Raw genomic sequence first — 15831 nt, forward strand, 5'->3', positions numbered from 1 at the left:
ATGTAGAGCCACACTCTACCATCAGAATCTCCCCTCGAGCCCCAGAGCACACATATTCTGTCCTACTCACATTCCTATGAATAGCTTGTCTTCTCCACTGAAAAAGTGGAGAAACTGAGACTCAAAAATTTTATCAAAACCCTAAGCCTTAAAAATAAGAGTAAATCAGGGGCGGCTGGATGGCTCAGTAGGTTAGAGCATGAGTTCTGAACAACAGGGTTGCTGGTTCGATTCCCACATAGGCCAGTGAGCTGTGCCCTCCACAACTAGATTGAAGACGAGCTGCCACTGAGCTTCCAGAGGGGCAGCCAGATGGCTCAGTTGGTTAGAGCAGGAGCTCTTAACAACAAGGTTGCTGGTTCAATTCCCACATGGGATGGTGGGCTGTGCCCCCTGCAACTAAAGATTGAAAACGGCGGGGCCGGCCCGGTGGCTCAGGCGGTTAGAGCTCTGTGCTCCTAACTCCGAAGGCTGCCGGTTCGATTCCCACATGGGCCAGTGGGCTCTCAACCACAAGGTTGCCAGTTCAATTCCTCGAGTCCCGCAAGGGATGGTGGGCTGTGCCCCCTGCAACTAGCAATGGCAACTGGACCTGGAGCTGAGCTGCGCCCTCCACAACTAGATTGAAGGACAACAACTTGGAGTTGATGGGCCCTGGAGAAACACACTGTTCCCCAATGTTCCCCAATAAAACTAAAACAAAAAAAACTAAAGAACAGAAAAACCAGCAGAGGCTTCTTGGGAATGCTAATGTTCTCTTTCTTGACTTGGGCAGTAGGGAGATGGGCTGTCTGTTTTGCTACTGTTATTTAAAGTGGACATATCTTTTCAGATACTTTCATATGCATGTCATATTTCAGTTTAAAACAGTGCCTTTCCCACGGAAGGTGCTCAGTGCCTGTTGACCCATGACTCTTCTCCAGGGGGCTATCTACAGGAGTGCTGAAGGAACACAGGCTGAAGCACCTGTGAAGGCTGTGTGCCAGCAAGGAGAATCATATAGAATTCAGTTGTGACTTTCCTTCAGCTCTCTGGCTCCTAATTGCTTTTCCTGACCTTCCTAAACCGGCATGAAGACCAGCATATGGTGGGAATGGAAGAACACCAGTCGGAACCCAAGTGAGTCTTGGCTTAAAAGCACATTAAACCAGGCCTGGAATAATGGAATTTTGAGCCCCAATCCGACCTTTTTCTTGCAGGAAAAATAGGAATACTGCTCAGAAATCCCTGGGGAAATTATTCGCAGGGGCTTTCGTGAGGGGAAAGAGAACCTCAGGGAAGGCCTCTGGCCAGCACATCCAGACACTTCCTTTCAGGAAAGGCTCAATTCCTCCAGTCGTACCAGAGTTGGGTGGGGAGAGGTGAAAGTGGGGAGAGAGGGGGTGAGGTCAGGGGTTCCTTCCCCTGCCTTCTGGCTTCTAAAATACATCAGGATAGAGCCAGCTGACTTATGCTTAGCCACTCATCCTAGGCCTCAGCAATATCTACCACAGGCTGCATTTTTAACAGGAACGTGTGCTCCATGTTCCTTTCTGCAGTTTCCCCCGAGCTCCTGCCCACTCCCATTCTCACTGGAGCTGGCTGAGTTTTCTTGCTGGAGAACGCCAGTGTACTTTTGGTCAGGCAACACTCTCTGTGACCAGAAATCCTGGCAGGGCATACCTCCCACGTAGCAGGGAATCTGGTAGCAGCAAAGGACTGGATAATGATGACACATGAATCAAGACATGAGCTCAAAGGGTTAAAGAGGAACTGGGGGTGAGACTCTAGGTTATTGGGCTTCTGTTGCAGGAGTGTCTAATGAGATCTCCCCAGGTCATGCCAAGTGTGAGGAGTAGCTGAGAAGGCCCCCAATATAGCTGCATGAGCCTCCTATGGGGCAATGTCCATTTTCAGGTTACTTTTCAGTTACAGTTTTATTTATGTATTTGTTTGTTTGTTTGTTTATTTTTAAGGAGGGTACAACTGACAGTGGCCCATGAGGGGATCGAACCGGCAACCTTGGTGCTATTAGCACCATACTGTAACCAATTGAGCTAACCGGCCACCCCATTCAGTTAGTTTTATGATTGCTCTTTTAAGACTGCGGCTTAACTGTTTTTCCCTCTTTTCACTGGCCCTCCCCACCCCATAATCACAGACCCCAGGCTACTGCAGCAGAAACTTACAGTGCGTATTGGGGTGCTCCACTACACTGAAGGACCATGGAGGGAGACCACAGGCGCTCCTGACACCTCCAGCTGCCACTAGTGAGGGCATCATTCGGATCTCTGGCAAAGACTAAAATTCTCTCCTCTCCCGGCAACCAACCTCAATTGTATTTCAGACAAGGCCTCTTATTTTCTTGTCGTTTTGTCAAGATGATTTCCCCCAAAGCACTTAATCAATCACAATGCCTAGAGCTGTTATAAGAAAATAAAAGTGGGATTAAGGGACCAAAAGTTCCTATCTCTAAAGTTTAAAATGAAAACAAAAGCAAGCCAAAACTGCTGGTCCTACCTAGGCCAAACACACGTGTGGGGTGGGGAGGTGTTAAAAATTAAATTTGCTCCTGGGGCGGGCCCGGTGGCTCAGGCGGTTAGAGCTCCATGCTCCTAACTCCAAAGGCTACCTGTTCAGTTCCCACATGGGCCAGTGGGCTCTCAACCACAAGGTTGCCGGTTCAAATCCTCGAGTCCCGCAAGGAATGGTGGGCTCCGCCCCCTGCAACTAAGATTGAACACGGCACCTTGAGCTGAGCTGCCTCCCGGATGGCTCAGTTGGTTGGAACAAGGGCTCCCAACCACAAGGTTTCCAGTTCGATTCCTTGAGTCCCACAAGGGATGGTGGGCTCGGCCCCCTGCAACTAAGATTGAACACGGCACCTTGAGCTGAGCTGCCGCTGAGCTCCCGAATGGCTCAGTTGGTTGGAGCACATCCTCTCAACCACAAGGTTGCTGGTTCGACTCCTCGCAAGGGATGGTGGGCTGCGCCCCCTGCAACTAGTAATGGCAACTGGACCTGGAGCTGAGCTGCGCCCTCCACAACTAAGACTGAAAGGACAACAACTTGAAGCTGAATGGCACCCTCCACAACTAAGATTGAAAGGACAACAACTTGACATGGTAAAAAGACCTGGAAGTGCACACTGTTCCCCCAATAAAGTCCTGTTAAAAAAAAAAAAAAGTATATAAATCATTTAAAAAAAAATTAAATTTGCTCCTTTCTGGTACAACCATCAAATCTAAAACAGGGGTGATAGCTTCTGCCCAGTGCTAGAGCCAATGACTGAATTTTTCCATCACTGGCAAACTGTGCCAAACACTGGAAAACAACTTTTCCAGCATCAGAGAACAAGTTTGGACATACTTCAATATTCCTAGTCCCTTTCCCCAGAAAAAGGCTCAGAAAAGTTGAGTAATTTGCCTGAGATCACACAGCAAATCAAGTTGCGATAGCACCTAAGCTCATGTCTTGTTCTGAAGTCCCTGCCCTGTAAACATGTGAGAAAGCTGACAGAGATAAACGGGAAGAGCCCCCCAGTCCCCCGGCGCTTCCACTGAGCAGGCAGCAGCTGTTTTCTCCGTTTTGCTGCCGTCCTGGGCCAACATAGCAGTGATCGACCTTGGTGGTATGTTTTCTTGGGGGTGGGGAGTACGACTCCTCTTCTCACACCTGGTCTTAGTTCTGGTTCAGGGAAGTTCAGTATTTAATATCAAGCGTAGAGTTATTGCTGTATCTGCCACAACCAAAATGAAGGTGTCACCAGAGAGAGAAAGAGGTATGCTATAGGGCGGAGGGGAATGAGCTTCTTTAAGCAGCTTTATCTACAGAGACAGACACTGCAGCCCCCACTCCACAACCAGCTCACCTATCCTCATGAAGGGAACCGAACTGGGAAAATGAATGGAGCTGGCAGTTTACTAGAGCTGTCATAGAGCTGGAGCATGAGGAGTTTAGGTTGCCCCTCATGGACTCAGAGCGAGGGTCCCATCTGGTCAAGAAATCAGGGTTTTCTGGCCAGACTCAACTGAATCAACCCAGAATGAAGCTGAAGTCTGCAGCAGAAGGCTGGCCCCTACCCACATCAGCATTAAGGACACCCCTGTCCCTTTACCATCTCATTTAAAATAGGACCCACACCTGAGCACTCAGGGTGGGCTCAGGGGTGACAGCTGGGCCAAGTGTCCTGTTACAGCCTAGCCAGCAGAGCTCATCTTTAGACATAAGGCTAGTCTCGAACCTCTGAAAAGGGCAGCAGCAGAACCGGAGATCACATTTGAATAACTACTACAATTTTTTAAAGTACACACAGAGTTAACTGTCCGCCTTCTCACCCCTCCCCAAGGAACACAAACAGGTAACACACACACACACACAGGTAAGAGCACACTCACCTGCGCTCTGACTTCCTGACTCTGAGCCGCTCAGGCCAAATGAGGAATGTCATTGGCTTATTCTGGTGAGCTCCTTAGTGGCTGCTGCTATAGGATACAGGCTTTATTTAACATAACAGAGTTCTTTGCTCCCCTAGCAAGACCTTGCACCCCCTCTGGAGAAAATCTCTCTGAGGCATCAATTTCCAGGGTATCTAAGTTCCTTCCTCCGGCTGACATCATGTCGCTCAAGCCGGTGGGGAGCTGGCTTGAGAAGCCTGAGTGTGCAGTCCCTGTGGCAGCTCCAGCAAAGGTGCATCATTTATCCCAGCTGCTGTTTTAATTAATATAGAGGCATATTCAATACAGCTCGATAATAGTCCCGGCAACCTCAGGCCAGGAAATAAACAACTCCCAGCTGCGTGTGATAGACTCTTTCCGCTTCTGGTTCTAACTGCCGGCTCAGCATGTGTGCAACTTGAACCGAGGCCCCAAACCAGCCCAAGCACCAATCGGCCACCTGTCAGTTCTCCACCCTGGGGGTTGGTTCTGCAGGCAGGCAGGGATCTTCAAGCACTAGCTTAACCTCTGGCTCCACCTAACGGCAAGAAAGCCACACTCCCCTTTCACAGATGGACAAACTGAGCTTCATCCAGGAAGGTCCCAAAAGGAGGAAACTAAAACAGCAAAGGAAACTAGTGGTCCTCTGCTTGGCCTTCCTGCTGTCATTTTCTTCTCCTACCATCGTACAGGAGGGAAAGTGATGTCAACTTTTTAGTTAGCTTCTTGGATTTCTCCAGCCCTTTGTCTGCAAATAGTACTTCACACACATCATTTAAACAATCTCGGATGGGTGAGTCACTAGAATGTCTGCTGAATAATGAAGAATAAACAGAGGCCTGAAATGGAGCTGAACGACAGAGGCACAAATGGTACCTGACATCCAGCCCAGGGTTCTGGCCCAACATCCTCTCTGACCTTTGCCTGGCTTCCCCATCACTTGCATCCTGTTAAAGCAGCCTGCGTGGAGCGGGAAAAGCTAAGTCACCGGCTAGGCTGGCCAGGGGAGGGTCTGTGCTCACCTTTAAATCCGGAGGCTTGCTTCGGGGACCCGGGTTTGGCGCCACGGCGGCGCCCATGTCCGAAGTTGGCCCGCCAGCAGAGTTAGCACCCGTGGCCTCCCCAGGCCGGAGTTCGGCGCCCGGCAGGTGGCAAACGGCATCTTCCAGGCCAGCTGCATCCTCCTCGCCTTGCTGTTGCTGCAGCTCATCCGATTGACACCTCTTCATGATGTATGTGGGTCGGCCAGGGGATTCTGTCCTTCTAGCGCGCCGTCCTCGGGGAGACCGCACCCCCTTACACTCAGAAACGAGGCCCGGGGTCTAAATGATTAACGAGGAAAGGAATCGGCGGAAGACAATTTCTTGAATTAAAAAATAAATCTTTTTAAAGAAGGGGGAGGAAGGGGTGAGGAGGGGGAGCCTTGGTTACAGCTTGGAATAGTTCGTTACGACCTGGGGAGCGAAGGCAGGGCACAGCCGAGGCTGGGCAGCAGGAGTCCTTGGGCGGTCATTGGAGCGGGAGGAGGAGGACGGTCCCTGGCCCCCGAACTTTCTGCTTCAGGGCATGGGCAGGGCGGGGGAGCTGGGCAGCACAGCGCATCCCTCCGGGTTGCCCGGGCTCTGCGCGAGGCAGGGCAGGGGGCAGCCGGCCGGGCAGGTCCTCCGCGGCCGCCCTAAGCGCCGGCTGCGGCCCCCGGCCCTGCCCCTGGCCCCCGCCCCGCATGGGCGGGTCGCAGAGTCCGCGGCGAGCCCGGCGCCCTAGCTCCCCGCCCGCGCCCGGATCCCTGTGCCCAGCTCCCCACCCGCGCGCTGCCTGCTGCAAAGCCGCGGCCGCGGCCCCAGCCAGCGGCAAGCGCAACCTAACATGCCGGTGAGGGGAAGGCGAGGCAAGGAGGGAGTGACAACGGCAGTGGGCCAATGGGAAGCCCAGAGGGCCGAGGGGGCGTCGCGCGGCCACGTTCTAGGGTTGGTTGCGCCGCGTGAGCCCCCAGGAGAGGACTGGAGGGCTGTGCTGCTGCGTGTTTGCGCTGCGGAGAGCGGCTGCGGAGTTGAGGCGGGGGCGGCGGGCCAGCGGGACCGGTATTAACAGACGCCGGAGGGACCCTCCCGGTAAAGGCACTCTCCGCATATCCCCCACCCACTCGTTTTATTTGATGGGGAGGGGACTCAGTAGGGATGCTTTATCATCACTGCTTTTTTTGCCCTAACTTTTCAGTTCATGTTATACTATATATACATCCCTTCAATGAGGAAGACCCCATCCCTTCTAGGAAACTTGGTCTGAAACACAAACTTCTGGCTATATTCAGCGCTACAAGTGCAAAGGGTGGAGGTGTTCTTCTGCCCCATCTCTCCTTTCCCCACTTGAAGTAACTCCAGTATGAATCTTAGCTTGATGCTCAGAAATGACAAATTAAATATATTTGAATACAATAATGTGCGTGAAAGTTCCTTGCAAACTGTGAAGCAGCTTTTAAATAAGAAAGGGTATTAAATGGCAGGAGATTGAAACATATGACAGAGAAGGAAAAGAATGCTATCTCTTTTTCCCATAAATCTCAGCCAAATTGCACTGAGTAATCTGGAGGCAGAAGAGAATGAATACTGGGGTTAGCAAAGTATGGACCTAATAATACCAACCCCGTCTGAGTGCCTACTGTATGCTTACCAGGGATAGGACTTTGCCCATCCAGCAGCCTCAAACAGTGGTTGGCAGAGTATGGTCCTGGGGCCAGCAGCGTCAGCATCACCTGGAAATTTGATAGAAATGCACATTATCAGACACCAGCCAGACCTACTGAATCAGAAATTGTAGGCCCAGAAATCTGTTTTAACAGGTCGTCCAGGTGATTCTGACACAAGCCAACATTTGAGAACCATTGGCCCAGACTGTAGTGAAGGAGCCATTAGTCAGCGAATCACAGTGACGATCTCTACAGCATTTTACAGTTTACCTATCTCTTTACACCCAACATGCTATTCTAGCCTCACTTCAGTCCTACTAGTCTGTGAGTTTCCTGACTCTGTGCTGTCTTTTTCTCATTCCAACCACTCATTTTGATGTGTATCCTAGAAGAGCCCAAATTGTTAAGAATTTACTTCAGTCAAGCAGCTACTTTCTAAAGGAGGCAGCTCCATTTTTAGAAGATGGGAATTTAGGATGGGCTGGAAATGTAGAACCACCCCCCACATCCAGTACACAGTATTAGACACAATGTAGAAACACAAGATATGAGCCTTTAGCACTTTCAGTGGTGAGAGAAAGGCAGAATGCCTTGAAGAAAGAGGCAGAGCTAGACAGAACCAGTGGGGGCAGATTCCCAGCTTGCAAGATGTCAGACAGGCGTCTACTGCCTGACTGGCCCCGAGAAGTGGAGGGGCCCCACAGACTCCAGGCGAGTCTTGGGTATCAAGCAGTGGCCAGCAAATGGTGAGCACATGTTTATGACCTGCTCTAAGCTGAAAAAAAGTGGAGGAAATCGGTGTGAAGATTTAAGGAAGTGGAGACCATTAAATTTTGACTTATGCCTCATTTCTATACTAGGCTGAAGTTGGCCTCAAGTTTGGTTTTCATATTATGTATATATAGCATGATAGCCAAGTTTCCTGTTTATGGCCATATTTAGCAAGGCATAATGCAGGTCTGTGGTGTGTTTCATGAAATCAGGTAATACTTTACATTCGATTTAGGAGAGGCAGACTCTTGTGGCCAGACTGCTAGGGACAAATCCTGGCTCTGCTCTCTACTGACCATTGGAGGCAAGTTGTCTAACCTCTTTATGCCCAAGATTCCTTATTTGGACCTTAGAGGGTGTGGAGTAACATATGTAAGTTACTTAGACATTGCCTGGCACAGAGTGAGGGCCATACCTATAATCAGAGATGTCATCCAGTTTCAAAAGCACCACACATTCCACTCCAATGGTTCTATCCTTGGGAATTCATTTAAATGTATCTCACCCATTACTGATTTTCACTGAGTGTCATATTATAGAACAAATTGCCGAGGAATTTGGGTGGGAAGTACATAGAGTTTGAAGCTGAGGGCAAATTTTCATTAGCCATAGTAAATTCTTGAGTACCTAAGATAAACAAAATCTGAAAGGACTTTGGTTGAAATTTTGTGTTAAGGATCTGGTCATTCTATTGTTTAAGGCTTCTTTGGAAAAATATAGGCACATACTATGTTTTGATGTTCAAGATAGGACAAAAATTTGCAGATTTACAATGCAAGAGATTACATTTGGTATGTAGGAGTAGGATTTTCCATTCTGCTTTGGCACCACTAGTTAATTACAAATAAATAACATGGTGCAGTAAGAAGAACACTGGTCTTGGTGTTAGAAATCCATGTGAGAATTGTGGTTCTGTTACTCCCTGTGTGTTCTTGGGCAACCAAATCACTCAACTTCTCTCACCCTTGGTTTTCTCTTCTATAAACGGGACTAATATTACCTATCCTCACATGGTTATTGTAAGGATTAAACTAGATAATGCATGTGAAAATGCTTGACACATCGTGTACGTGCTCAGTACACTTGAATGAAACAAAATTAGTGAACAAACTTGTCTAACCCCGTCTGCCACGAGAAAGGCAGAGTTGTCCCACTAAACTTAATGCTATTTGTGAAAGGAAATCCCAGTTAGGCTAATGAAAGGGGGCACTCCTGGTAGTATCAAATTTGTCAGACCAGTAAGTTGTATTAACAAGGAAGACAAAGATCAGGGCTGTGGAATCCTGTTCCCTTGTCGGCAGCCAGTTCATTTAGCTTGATAAACTGATTAAGTTTTAGTAATAGAGGCTATGTTGCCAAGATCAACAGGTAAGCAAGGAGTAGGTTTTGGGTTGTTGTTGTTTTGTAAAAGCAATTAAGTCTGAGAAATAAAAGCCTTCTTTTGGCCAATAGTAAGAGGCTTGTAAATTATCCAAGAAAATTGTTTCCTATTTTGTAGGAATTCTTAAAAAAAAAACATTTTAAACATCAAATGAGTAGGTAGTTTTCAAAGAACATACTTTAACATACTACGTAGAGTGTTTTCCTTAGAAGGTGAAAGCACTCTCTAGAGAGACTAGATATAATAATTTTGATCACTGTATTTTGATACCAACATCATTAAATATACTCCTTTGTTAATGTGACTTTCCTCCCTTTCTTTTGGAGATTTCCACTTCCACTCAATGCCCTCCTTAAAAGAAATTGCGTTCTGCGGGATTAGGAGGAATAAACTATGCAAATAATCGTCAGGGAGATTGGTTAGATTGTTGATGATGTCACAATCCCACCACCTAAATACAGGCTTTTTATTGGCTATTGTAAGAGGCAGGCAGGACTGGGAGGGCTCTGCTTCACTCCTGAGTTGGAGCTAGCTCTGAGACTAAACAAATTTTATCCTGTTGTTTGCTTGAAATGTACTCAGAAGCATTTTTCATGTTATTACATTTTTCCATGTTACTCCATATGCTATAACTTGGACATATTTCCATTTTAAATGACTGTTTATCATTCTATCAGGTGAATATATCACAGTTTATTTAACCTCTATCCACCTTATCCTTAGAGAATTGTTTCAATTTTTTGACTTCAGAAATAAAACTGTAATTACTATTTTTATTCAGAAATTGTATATATTATTCCTCCACAGCATAGAATCTCTGATACCTGTCAATGTTTTAAAGGACTAAACAAAACAAACAGAGTGCTCCTCTAGTGACCATTTCTCTCACAACGTCTCTAAGACCTGCGTAGGAGACCCCAGTGTCTGTCTGACGCCTGGACTGGTAACCCTCCTATTTGTACCACAAAAAGCTGGAAGTTCCTGCTTCTCATTTCAGGTAGGATGCATATTCCTCGTTCTGCATGTTGTTCCTCCTCAGTGATGGGAGAAAAGTCACAATAATCATGACCACGAACAGAGGAGGTTTGTGAGGCATAAACTTAAACCCTGATTGTACTGCTCTGTGTGAAAGCCTGGGACTGGTAAAATGGGTGCTTTGTGTCCTTTCCCATCTCCATAGGGAATCCTTACAAACGTCTGGACAATCTGTTACTTAAAGCTAAAAATGCTAGACCTAAAAAAAATAAGAAAGAAGAGGAAAGAAAGAAAGAAGGAAAATAGCTTTGCTCAGAGAGAATCAGTTGTTTATTATTTTACTTCTGAAGATAAATATCAGTGGCAGTTCCATCTATTATTCTATATGGTACTTTTAGCTATAATAAGAGCAAGAAGCTACCATTTAAAGAGAACCACAGACGTTAAGCATTTTGCTAGGAACCTTGTGAACTCTCTTACTTAATTTCCACAACAACTCTTACAAAGGCAGGTGTTATTCCCACTCTGCAAAAGAGGAAACAGGCTCTGAAAGATTACAGTACTTTCAGAGGCCTGAGATCTGCACTGTGCTCTGTCGCCAACCCTAAAAGCCTAATATCTCATCATTTCATGACTGTAATTCTGACCCACTCTTGTGACAAAGAATTTATCAGTGGGTATTAGTCTACAGTTAAATGAACCTACATTCATTCAAATATGTTTATGAAACACATATCACATACAAAAGCTTTACAAGATGCCTGTGGAAGGTAGAGAACAATAAAAGACATTGGTCCCTGCCTTTCTATTTTAAAAAGTCCGGTTGGGGAAATGAGACAAATGAAATATAAAACAACAGCACCAGATTGAAATGGTAATGTCTGTCAACACTCCGAGAGGGATATAATTAATTAGCACAGTCCGGAGGAGAGAGCTCTCTGTCATCTCTTAGGATGACTCCAAGGAATAATTATTTACACACAGTTATCCATACCCTGATTGCTAAAAAGACAGAATGTTGCTTCAGGATGATTCTAATGCCTTTACGTAGGTAAGAACTATGTGTTCATCTTGAACATAGAATCGCTCAGTCTATGAACCTCTTTAATTTTACATCTGCATGTTACAAGCATTTTATGGCGTATTAGTGATGGGAAATACAGTTTTTCTTTTTATTCTTTGAGACCACTGGGCAGTGTTTCTCAAAGTATGGTTCATGGGCTACCAACAGCATAAATCACCTTGGAGTTTAGGTAGATAATGCAGATTCCCGGGTCCCACCCCAAACTGATGGAAACAATTTCTGGGGATGGAGCCTGAAAATCTGCACTTTTAACAAGTATCCTAGGTGATTCTTATGCACATTGATATTTGAGAAACACTACACAGGACCAGGGGAAGACTTGGTTGATCACATTTATTGATAGATTTGTGAATTAATAATGTCTTCTATTTATTGAGCACTGACTGGATGCCTGGCACACACTCACATTTAGTCTGTAAAATGAACGTAGTAGGTAAGTATCGTAACCTCCATTTTACAGTAGAAGAAACTGAGGCTCAAAGACAATTAAAAACTTGCCTGAGGTCACCTGGTTAGAAAGAGCTGGTCAAACCCGTTCTGCTTGTCTTCAATGTCTGTATTTTTCCCACAATGCCTGCTGCAGTTTTGCCAAGGGATGAAGTGCCTATTATGTGTGATATAATTTCAATCCAAACCTTTCAATACCCTCAGATGGTACTCTTGTCATGTAAGATAACTCAAATTCAGAGACATTAGTCAGAGACATTGATACGTATCTCAAAATTACCTTCTACCGGTTGGAACAGAGCTTTCTTAATCTAGAATGGCTTTTCCTCACTTTTGCTTCCTCCTGCCAGTTCCTAAAACCTTTTTCAGTTCTGACTGTTGGGATTTCCTTTCTTTGGTGAAATTTATCCCAACCATTTTGCACCTACTTTGGAATGGCACACCATGAGTTGGAGTCTAGATTTCCTTTCTAACAGCTATCACAACTTTTCTGAACACAGAATGAGAGTTACAGTCTGAATCAAGAGGGAAATGTCAGTTGCTTGAAAAACCTTCTGCTGATCTTGTGACTAAAAAGAGAAAAAGACAACTTAATCAAGGAAGCCTCTCCTGGGAAGGGGAATCACACTATCCCATGTGAGATCTCATTCTGGAGCATGCATACTTATAAATCATTTCCAGGGAGTCTCATATGGCCTGGGGCATACCCAAGCAGCAAGAGAGACAAAGGGCTATTTTCACGGGTGAATCCGCCCAGCCTTGCCTTGTACCTCTCACAGGGTGCTGGGGAAAGAAGATAGCACTCTCTTTGAAGATGCAATGACAGTACAAGTCAGTAATATATAGCTAAAGCCATATAAATGTCTGTACCCTTTCACCCAATAATACCCTCCTGGGTATTATCCTGGGAAATAATTCAAAAGAAAACAAGCAACAACACAACAACAAAAAAAATGTTCATAACAAAAATCTGGCACAACCTCCATGCCCAAGAATAGTGAGTGGCATAACAATACAGTGGAATGTTATGTTGCTATTAAGAGAAATACACATAATTAATACACAGAAACACAAAAAGCCTTCTTAAATTAATGTAAATTGAAAACATTAGAATGCAAAACTGCATTGAGCTATGAATAGAATAAGGGCTTTGGAGTCTGATGAACTTGGGTTATTAGCTGTATGGATCTCAATTCCTTGTCTATAAAACAGCGATAAAAATATCCATCTTTTCAGGGTTGTAAGAATTAAAGATGGTATAAACTCTATGGATAAAATCTGGATGAACCATGGATAAACATGGGAAGGGAATGCTAAGAAGCGTAAGTTTTACACTAGAGTATTGGACTACTGAAAATTTTATTTGAAATGAATTTATTTTTATGATGTTTTAGATTTAATACTATTTTTTCCTTTATTTCTCTACACCCTTAAAAAATTTCGTGTTCCCTATGCAGGAGATGTGTGCACATGTCATCTGGAAACTTTCCTAAAGGGATCACTATGCCCTATCTTTTTTTTTCCTACTAAGCCCTATTTTGAGAAGGGGCTTAGATCAGTGCTTCTGCGATCAGCTCTAGGAAAATGATAGAAGAAACCTGCCAATACAGTTTTCTATGTCACCTGACACATCGGAAGGTAGCTCAGCTAGGTTCCACGGCCTGTTTTCCAAGCACTTAGAGGTTTATGTGAAGCTTGTTAAGTAGAGCTCCCTCTCTCCTCTACAGTTTGGGGATGGGGAATGTTCTCACGATCAGGATGTCTCCCATCCACCTTTGCTTCAGAATCATCTCTGTTCAGAGCTAGATTCATGAGAAAGGGGGTAGGCAGGAAGATGATATGAAAGAAATGTTTTCTTTCAGATGACATCTATTGAGCACACTTTGTTTCAGGCATTATGTTTGGCACATATGGATAGATGCATACGAAGCCAGTTGGAATATGTTTCAGAACTCAGGTTTCAGAATCTTCTAGAAAACCTCTACCAAGATAACGGTGACATAGAAAACAGTATTGGCAGGTTTTCATCTATTCATCGTCCTCCATCCAGAATCAGCCCAGAGAGATAAAAATTGCAAGGTTATGTGCTGAGCAGGTAAGAAAATTAACCAAAAATCAGTTCCACTAAACTGCAAGGCAACATAGTGTAGAAAGAATCAAAACCACAAAACCACTTAGACTTGGAAAAGCAGTACCAATCTTCTCATCTTACTGATAAGAAATGAGTTGTGGCAAAACTATATTCAGGACTTCTTCTGGAAAGCTTTGGATCAGTTACTCTAAAAAATTTCTGGAAACTTTGTTGTTCTACTTGGCAGTAAAACAAAGATTGTCTCTGTTTGGGGTTACACCAAATTCCTTTTAATTGATTGTTTTTCCTCCCCGTGTTCTGCATCTTAACAGCCAGGGATGCCACCGATGAAATATTCAGCATTGGCGTGATACTTGATGTATAATTAAATAGAATGCATTTAGCAGTTCAGTTTTATAGACCTTTCATCATCAAGTTAATAAAACTTCATATGGAGAATCTCATGAACAAAAAACAAAATATTCTTGGAAATACTGTCCTCCTTGGAAAAATGTATAATCCTGAATGTGATTACTATAGATAGGAAAGAAAACATTTATTAAGCACGTCTATGTTTCAGGCAAGGTACTAACTGCTTTACACATATGTCATTCAATCTGTACAAGCCTGTGAAGTAGATATTAGCCCCACTATACAAATGAAGTAACTGAGGCTCCAGAAGCTAAGTCATTTGCTTACGATCACAAAGCAAGTAGCAGCACGGCCAGCACTGGGACGCGGGTCACATTCTCTCTGACTCGCATGGTTTTCTCTGAGTTTAATTTCCAAAGCACTTTTCACTTACTATGGATCGTTCCATCCTCCCAACAACAGATTGATGTTGAGCGCAGTCATAGGATTCTCCCTTACACAGCCAGGATTAGAACCTAGGTTTATAGCAATCACCACCATCTCACAGTTACTTTTTATTGAGCGCGTTCTATGTGCTAGGCTCTGTGTGAACATTTTTATCCTTTCCCCCCGTTTTGATCTTCGAAATAACCTGATGAGGTGCGCACTACTATTATTATCCCATTTGATGGATGAGAAAACCAAGCCTCAGAGAAGCCAACAGCTTGCCCACGATGATAACGTAGCAAGTCAGGACTAGAACTCAGGTTTGTCATAACACAATTGATAAAATCAGCCACCATTTATTGAGTCAGACACTGCTTTTTATAAAACAATTTATTTTGATATAATTTGAGATTCACAATTGGCATTGCTCTTTTAATGCTCACGATAACCCTACTGAAGATGGTACTATTATCCCCATTTCACAGATGAGGAACTAAGACTTAGAGAAAACAAGTAATGTCTCCAGGGCATACAAATGGGAAGGGGTAGAGCTAGGATTTGAATGCAGGTCTCTTGGACTCCAAGTCCGTCTTTCCTTCTTCCTTCCTTCCTTCCTTCCTTCCTGCCTTCCTGCCTTCCTGCCTTCCTGCCTTCCTGCCTTCCTGCCTTCCTGCCTTCCTGCCTTCTTTCCTTTCCCAAAGCAGTCATCTTTTATTAGGTGTCAGGATACGAAAGGATTCAGGGGTGCTGGGCAAAGGTCGTGGTCAGGAATGCAGTGTGCCCTCCACACTGAGCCCTATTCAGTGGAACTTGCATCGCCGCTCGCGTTTGAGTTCCTTGTAAGAACGGCAGTAGTTGAAAAGCAAGTAAGCTGCCATAGAAACCCCAGCGACGCTCCCTTTCTTCACATTGACATACTTGTTGTAATACCGGTAATAACCTCTTGGAAACGCTCCAGCAATGCCTTTAGGGGTGAGATCCCGCGTCAGTATCCACCTTGGCAACTCCCCTCTTTTGACATCCGTGAGTTTCTTCTCCTTCTTCTCCGCTCTCAAGACCTATTTTCTTAACTGTGAGGATTTGCCGACTCCTGTGTCTCCACACGGCCTTGCTTCTCAGAGTGTGGGCCACAGACCAGCAGCATTGGAGTCACCTGGGAGCTTGTGAGAAATGTGGAATCCTAAGCCCTGCCCCAGACCTATG

At 45.1% G+C, this 15831-nt stretch overlaps 1 protein-coding gene across 4 annotated transcripts in view; it reads right to left on the reverse strand.

The window, feature by feature from the left end:
• TMCC2 (transmembrane and coiled-coil domain family 2) overlaps positions 1-6276 on the reverse strand; it is a 37510-nt gene extending 31234 nt beyond the window's left edge. The window contains exons 1-2 of one of the 4 annotated variants that reach the window (XM_019711439.2): positions 5870-6276; positions 5438-5737 (exon numbers count right to left, since the gene is read on the reverse strand). In XM_019711439.2, coding sequence (XP_019566998.2) covers positions 5438-5644 — 207 coding nt within the window. In that variant the 5' untranslated portion in view covers positions 5645-5737; positions 5870-6276. Of the gene's footprint in view, positions 1-4376; positions 4464-5437 lie in introns of all 4 variants that reach the window. The other 3 variants (XM_074322461.1, XM_019711440.2, XM_074322460.1) reach the window with 3 other exon arrangements.
• Positions 6277-15831: the final 9555 nt, after the last annotated feature.

The sequence above is a fragment of the Rhinolophus sinicus genome, linkage group LG17, assembly GCF_036562045.2.
Source record: "Rhinolophus sinicus isolate RSC01 linkage group LG17, ASM3656204v1, whole genome shotgun sequence".
Taxonomy (NCBI): Eukaryota; Metazoa; Chordata; class Mammalia; order Chiroptera; family Rhinolophidae; genus Rhinolophus; species Rhinolophus sinicus.